General features: G+C 39.6%; 1 protein-coding gene across 1 annotated transcript in view; it reads right to left on the minus strand.

Annotated features, from left to right (window-relative positions):
* The window catches only part of LOC139329489 (copine-9-like), a 183627-nt gene extending 176911 nt beyond the window's left edge, over positions 1-6716 (minus strand). The window contains exon 1 of the mRNA XM_070959834.1: positions 6438-6716. Within this exon, the coding sequence (XP_070815935.1) occupies positions 6438-6514 (77 nt within the window). The 5' untranslated portion in view covers positions 6515-6716. The remainder of the gene's footprint in view (positions 1-6437) is intronic.
* Between the last annotated feature and the right edge of the window lie 1596 nt (positions 6717-8312).

Genomic DNA, 8312 nt, shown 5'->3' on the forward strand with positions numbered 1-8312 from the left:
CTTCATGGCGCTCCCCTAGTTCTCATTTCCCTTTTCACACTTGTGTCTTATCTGTTTGAACAGAAACCTCTGTGTCAAGCATCTTAACCTGAATGGGGAAAGCAAACCACCTCATTACTACCTGCAGTGGCTTTGAGCTACAACACGACATCTGGCCTGTTTGAGGATGAAAACCTTAATGAAAAAGAGATGGGAAAGAATAGATCAACTGGACATTGAATGTAGAGACAGATTGATTTCTTTTCCCTTCAGGCAAATCCTTCTCATATTGCAAAACAAGCTTACTCCCTTCAAGATCGAAAAAGTGAGTATAAGCAGCATGAGTCACGGACCAGGAGGGCCTTTTAGAAGTCACGTAATCACCTCCAGATAACCTCCTCTAACAATACACCGACGTTCAGACAATAATGAGACAGTGTTGCTACATGAAAACTTTTTAAATCATCCAAATGTCAAGTATCTGTCAAAGCACATCAGGCATGTCCCCTCAGAGAGAGGATGATGAAAGAAGCTGAGTTAGGAGGATGATGATGGTGTAGCAGCTCAGGCTGAGTTCAGAGGCTGGCTTGCTGAGAGAGGCAGCAGTTACTCAGATGAGAAGGAATAACAAGATCACCACGACACAACAGCACAACATCAGAGTCAGAATCCACCTTCAAGATTGAGTCTGTCAAAACATGATTGTTTCATCCAACGGGCTCAGCTGGTGACGCCAGCCAACCTTAATCATTGGAAAACTCAATGTCTATATAGGCCATATTTACAGCAATATCGTTTTCATGTCTACAGAATGCTCACAGTCTGAAGTAAATCCAGGATTTTAGAGGCTAACATTTGATCAAGGATCCTACTCGTCCCCCAAGATAAGAGGACCAGTTACTGTGTGGTGACTGGGGGAGGAAAGTCAAACCTCAAGACTGGAAGCTGGGAGGACTGCTTGTTGTTGTTTGTTCAATAAGCTGTTTTCTATGAATGAATCTATCATAAGTTAATACTTAAGATTTTCATCATATTAGTATAACTGCTTTCCCCATGTTGGATTCAAATTGCATATCCACACATAATATGAGGGGTACTTGGAAAATTTTAAATGAAGTTATAGGGAATAATTACTACACATACAAGCCTGCCTCAATACTTCACTAATGGTGAGGTGAGGATAGGATAGAAAATATAAATGAAGTTGCCAATGAATGTAATTCTTTTTTTGTGAATACTGGGCCGAACCTAGCAAATGCCATAAAAAAAAAGAAAAAAGAAAAAGGATGGACTATCAGCAAAAGGTTGTAAAGGTGTAAGTAAGGTTTTACAATCCATGTTTCTTGATGAGGTGAGCAAAGAGGATATTAAGTTGGTAGTGGCAAAATGTAAAAACAAGACATCTATTGGCAGCGATGGAATTGATATGATCATAGTAAAGAATATTATTGATTGTATAACAAAGCCTTTAAGTTATATTTTTAATTTATCTTTCCAAAAAGGAGTTTTCCCAGATAGAATGAAGATGGCAAACGCTATACCATTGTTTAAGGCGGGAGATAAGCATAACCTTACCAATTATATGCCGGTTTCCCTGCTGTCACAATTCTCTAATGTAGTGGAGAAATTACTTGTAGAAAAATTTGATTCTTTTATTGACAAGAATAATTTGTTAAATGAGCGCCAATATGGCTTTTGAAGTAAACATTCCACATCGAGCATTAATGGATATAGTAGAAGAGATTACAACCGCGATAGACAATAAAACACAATACACAATAGGAGTATTTGTTGACTTAAAGAAAGCATTTGATACATTAGATTTACAGCATACAACATTTTAATTTCAAAACTGACTTCATATGGGATAAGAGGAATAGCTGTAAATTGGGTTAAAAGCTACATAAGAAACCAACAACACTATGTGCAACTTGCTGGGGAAACATCTAAATGCTTTAACATTGAATGTGGAGTGCCTCAAGGTTCAGTGTTAGGACCAAAGTTATTTATTTTGTATATTAATGATGTATGTGATGTGTCAAAATTGATGCAGTTTGTTCTTTTTGCGGATGACACAACCTTTTTTTATTCAGATGATAATTTAGAAATATTAGTAGCAAAAATAAAAAATGAAATGATAAAACTTAAAAAAAAAAAAGGTTTGATACAAACATATTGACAGTTAACTGGAGTAAAACTAAGTCTATGGTTTTTTAACCAAAAAAAAAAAGTAGATGAAGACATATCATTGTCTATTGATGAAGTTTCAATAGAAATGGTGACAGAAATGTGTTTTTTGGGTGTAGACAATAAGACAATAAGTTATCATGGAAACCACATATTGCTTATATACAAAAAAAGGTGTCTAAGGATATTTATGTTTTAGGGAAAGCAAAAAAAAAAGTATTAAATTACAACGCAATGGGGATTTTGTATTGTTCTATTATTTTACCATATCTTAGTTACTGCATTGAAATTTGGGGTAACACATATAAGAATACCATAATACCATTGTTTATATTACAGAAAAGAGCAATAAGAATATTTCATAACGTAGATCATAGGGAACACACCAATAGGTTGTTTAAAATAATAATAATACGTTATTATTTATGTTTATAGAAGATGATATAATTTTAAGCATAGATTTGTAAGAACCAACTTAAAGCAAATGTGTACTGCTGTTGTTGGTGTTAAGAGGTGGCCCTCACTGACAAAGAAAGAGAAAAGTTGTACAAATATTTCTCAGTTTAAGAAAATGTGTAGAGAGGCTGAGTGCATTATATGGGACTGTAGAGTAGCGAAGGAGCTTGTAAAAAAAACAAACAAAAAATTGTATGGAGGAAAAGGGAATCCTTACTCTTTATATATGTGTGTATGTATATGTGTGTGTGTGTGTGTGTGTGTGTGTGTGTGTGTGTGTGTGTGTGTGTGTGTGTGTGTGTAGTATTTATTTTCTATTTTGCATTATTGTTATGGTTATATGTTGGAGGAAGGAAAAGTCTTTTTTTCTCTCTTTTTTGAAAAAAAAAAGGATGAATATGTATTTTGTAATCTGACAATTCATCTGAATGCGCTGGGTCGTACAATGCGTTACATTCACCTCTTCGCTATTGTGTGGCAAAGTGTTCAAAGACAATTAGGCACGAGAGGCAACACGCAATAAACACTGCATTAAGAATTGTGCTTTCTCTGATTGGCCAGAGGAACTGAAAACATAATTTTATGTAACAATGGTTTGGTTAGTTTGGACTTTTTGTGAGAGTAGTTAAGATGAATTTTATGTCTCTGTGAAGCAATCAAATATTGATACAGCTTTATCATCAAACTCATTAGTGTCACCACATCACCTCCCTCACTTAAGAGGGAACTCATGAAAGTGCAGTAATTTTCATGAGTTCGCTGGGACTTCATGGAATCAAGCCATAATTAACAAAATGTCTTTCACCTGTGACAAGTCATAATGCCAAACAAACTCTGGGACGTGCATTATCAAAACATACTTGCCACTGCCAGAAGTAAACATAAATGTCATCAAATAATCAAAAACTAAAATGTTAACGCTGCATTTATTGATTTCTTACATTTTGTTTGTTTGTTTGTTTGTTTTCTTTGGTCAATGGAGAGCAGCAGAAACATATCACAATACAAATTTAATATAGCTAACGAGTTTGCGGACCACTTCATATTTACACATCCAACAGATAAAGAGCTACATTACTATTCTATTAGCTCTGCTTTGGTCTCCACCGGCTCCTTCCAAAATATTTGGCTCTTCGGCTGCACTGTGCTCCACTATGTTCACCAGCTAGTTGTGGACTGCCTGCTGTGTGGTGCCAGGCACGTAGTGTACAGTGGGTCTATCAGAGCATTGCCACTGACAGCAGCTGTCTGCTGCTGCTGGAAAAGAGGTTGATGAGAGCTGTACAACTAAACCAAAAGGTAAAACCAAAACGATAAGCTGAAAGACACTGAGACACTCTGCAGAGCTGAGATGGACTGAGGAGTTGGGTGATAAGTTTCTGTGGGTGCACCACTACATTACACACAGTCATTTGATTCATTGTAATTGAAAAATCTTTATTAGTACAGGAGCCATCAACAGTAAACCATTATCAACCACCAAATTTGATAGAGGTTCCTCACAGCTTCAGATCCACAGCTTAAGTTTTTTTTCTGTGGATAAAGGTGAAGAGTCAGCCTTCAAAATCCCAGTCTCCCTCTCTGTCTCCCTCTCTGTCTCCCTCTCTGTCTCCCTCTCTGTATCTCCTGTATTCACAGCTGATGTCTGGTTGAGTGAGGATACTTCTGGGCCCACTGAGCCAACCCCATTCTGTCAGTGTCAGGGAACTAAAACAGCCCCTCTCTAACCCCTCTGGACTGGCAGGGCCCGGGGACACTGAGGACCAGGAATAGCATGTCACAATCTGCAGCTTCAAGCTCTGTTAGCATATAGACATGACCCTGGACATGGAAATAATTTTGTCTGAGGGGACACACTGGCCATTATTTCCGGGTCTGCTAGTACTCTGTGCCTTGTGTACCGTCAGCGGGCCCTGGTGGTGGCACCACTCACATTATTTTTATATAAAAGCAGTATTAACTTTTTTTTACCACATGGAGCACAATAAAATAATGCAAGCAGAATTTAACATTAAAGTGGCATTAAAGACCAAGCTGAGGTTAATGAGAGCTGTGAAACTGGCCAAACACCAAAACAAAGAACTAAAAGACATCCAACCACTCCAGAATGACCTGGTCTCTGATATCTTGATAAGAAAAGACTTTATTGATCCCACACCAGGAAAATTGTTACAGCCAGCAATCTTGTACTTATTATATAGCCCTGTTCAACCACTGTAAATATGAAAATAATGCAAAGCACAGATTTAAAGCTGATTCAAACTGGAGTCCAAATGCAAAAATGTTGTTGTAGATTTTGTTCGAGAACAGTCCGCGCAAGTCTGAGACAAACTGTGACCATGTTCAGATGTACCTTTCACAGAACCAGGCAGCAATAGAGTCTGTGAGCTCTCACAGCACAGATGACATTTTGCTTTTCATGTTCCCCAACAAAAGCAAAAGTGAAAAGTAAAAATGTCCTGTGCAAATAGAATGCAAGTTTAAATGTCCAACATTTCCAGTGTTCAATGTCCAACATCATAATATTTTATAGGTTTCCAGGCATAAATCTTTGTTGTATATGAGCTGAAAGAAGACTCTAAGCTCTTCCTGACCCCAGATGAAACTATGTCATCGTCTCACCCCAAATGTTGTATTGTCCTTTTACTGACATGAACTTTATTGGTCAAATTCTCATTTCTGATAGAAAGTTGGCAAAAGAAAGCGTTCCTGCATAGTGTCAGCAACACTTGAGACAAGTCTAAAATCAATAATTAAAAAGAAATCAAACATTTCTGAAAACACAACAAAACTGGAAGTTCTTTTCAGAACATCTCTGATGCACAAGAAGCAAGAGCAGTGGTGGGGGGGGCGGACTCATCACAAAGGCCAAAAAGCTTTGGCCTGTCCTGCAGTATTCAGCTTTCAAATACAAATTATCATCAAGTGTTTCAGTGGGACACGGCTCCGGATGGCTATCCTGAAAATATACTTCATTCATCTGAGTAACTGTTGGCCTCCTCAGGAGCCTTTAAGTAGGGGGTTATAACAGGTCTGTGTTCATCGGCCTTTTGACTTTAGAACAGGAATCAGTCAGTACCTCAGTATGGGGATGGAGGCGTTCACTTCCCAGCATACCTCCCCCTTCCTCTCCTTTCCTTTATGTCTTTTATTTCTTTTGCTGCATCTTCATTAATCCTGAAATTCTGTCCTTGACACAAAGAAACTTTGACCACATTTCAAAATCTTTTTTTTTTTAATTATCAAACCTGTGTATTTTTAAACATCACCATCACTATCATCATCATTTGAACTTCTACTTATCACAGTGCTGCTGTACAGTTTCCATGTGCTGGTATTAGACTGAGCTTTTAAAATGACTTCTAGCAGGCAATTGTGAGATGACTGTTCTCTTCCTCTTCAAACCTCTCCGTGTCTTTTCTTCATTGTCAGGTAGCACATTTAATATCCACGCATTGATGTGATCTCAGAGTTGCGCTCTCCGGAGCTCTCCAAGGCACTCAGAATAAATCCTGGTACTGCTGGTTACTGCGCCCCCGCGCACTTCTACACCCACAGCACATGCAAATTCCTCCTGATGAAAACTGAGTTGCTCCAAGCTCGGAAAGCCACGCAATACTGATTAAAACACGCGGAAAAGTCCAAGATGGACAGAGAATGGCACGAAACTACGCATAAGAATATCAGAACCACTTCAAAAAATTCATGACGGCAATGCTGACTTAAACTGGCCTATAGGCATCCAAAATGTGTAAATATGTGAATGCAAAAAGATGAATGACGTGGGCATTGGGAAACATGTTTGAGAGGCTTACCTGCAGGAAACGGTGATTTCTATCTTTGTCGCAGGTACGGTGGAGTTGAGTGGGTCGAAATCCCCGATTGTCGCCATGGTTGAGGGTTTCTTTTTTTAATCACTTCTTCTGAATCCTTGAAGTTCTCTTATATTACAGCACAGAATTTCCTGTGGCTATGATATGCTCGTTACATCCACCCGTGACTCAAAGACAGAGTGAAGCGGCCGGCTTCGGTAGTTGTAGTTGTTGCTGCCGACGATCGCTGGAGCGCAGTTGAGGGCATACCTGAGGATGAGGCTTTCATTCATGGGGAGAGGGGGGGGAGGGGACCGGAGCCCGTGGATTCAGAAGCTCCGCTGCTATTTTATTTTCCATTTCTCTCCATCCATCGGCAGGTGGAGGCAGAGATCTCCACATGTTCTGCTGCGCCGGGGCGCAACTTGTGGTCTGAGTATGGGGGGTGATTAGTGCCACAAGGGAGCAGGTGGAGGAGAGGCAACAACAGGTGAAGACAACCTCTTAATATTTTTTGCGTGCTTAACCTGTTTATTACACGTCCCGATATTTTGAACTTTTTTTTTTTTAATTGTACTTCTTGGTTTTTAATGTTCTTTTCACACCTTCCGTGGTATCACTGTGTGATTCATGTCAAGTCAGTTTTATTTATGTAGCCCCTAAATGTGTTGTGTGTGTTATAAGGGACTCTACAACACATTACACTCTCGCAGATCCAATCTTATGCAAAGATAACAGTTGATCTCTAAAGTCAACCGACAGTCTCAAATGCTTCACCACAACAAAGTTCAAGATGTGCAAAGGAGCCTCCAGCTGAACACGGCCGGGTGGGGACAGAAGGAGGCCAGTTTGGCAACAGGTGATTTACATCAGCTCCAACCAGAACTCTGACTGGGAGACAGCAGGTCGGGACAGGAGAGGCGAGAACCAGGAGAGCAGCAAGAGGTCGGTCAGTCAACAGTGCGGAGAGGCAGCATCTAGAGTCAGAATGTTTTCACGTCTGACTCCGAGAACCAAACCAGAGTTGGTGAGTGTTGTTTACAAAGACGGCCTTGTTGATTTTTACTTTGCTTCTGTTGAGTTTGAATGTTCAGTGTTTTAAGATGAGTTAACGTCATAGATAAGCTCGTTTTAGTTCAGTAAAGAGACTGTGTCCAGCTGTAGTTTTCTGTTCATTGGGGAAAACAGCTGGAAGAATATTTCCTTTCTTCTTTTTTCGACTCAAAAAAGCTGAGAGCTCGTGAAATGTAGCATCTCCTCTTCAGGTAAAAGTGGTGTTACCAGGCACGACAGGCCAGAGCTAGCTGATTAGCATGCTGACTTCAGCAGATATCTCTGCAAGTAGACATCATAGATGTCTTTCACACACTGTCAGAACTGTTACTTGTTCACATTCAGCTGATAACGTTCGCTCATCTTTGAACATTTTAAACTAAAATTCTGGCCCTATCTTACACATTGTATCTTCAAGGATGGCAGAGTGTTAGAAGCTTAAACAGGAATGGGAGGAGAAGCAGAAAAATCAAATGAGGAGCAGAACAGAACAGAAAAAGCACTAAGAAACTACAAGAGGGCCGTGAGAAAGAGAGGGAAGAGGAAGATAAGGACACAGGAAAGTGGAAGCTGAAGAACATGGAGAGGTAAAATAAACAGAGGGAGAAGCAGAAGGAGAACCATGATGAGGAGGACAAACCAGAGGCAGACACAGTTTGACACCTGTCACGTCTCTTCTTTGTGGCATTAATCATCCCTCCTACATTTCTGAGCCCATTACAACTAAGAGTTCATCCACATTCAATAAACAGCAAGTACAAGTTAGGCCCATCAACAGTCAATTAATAGAATAAATATTTAATGAATGAATAATTCATTAACCGC

This window comes from Chaetodon trifascialis, chromosome 3 (genome assembly GCF_039877785.1).
Source record: "Chaetodon trifascialis isolate fChaTrf1 chromosome 3, fChaTrf1.hap1, whole genome shotgun sequence".
NCBI lineage: Eukaryota > Metazoa > Chordata > Actinopteri > Chaetodontiformes > Chaetodontidae > Chaetodon > Chaetodon trifascialis.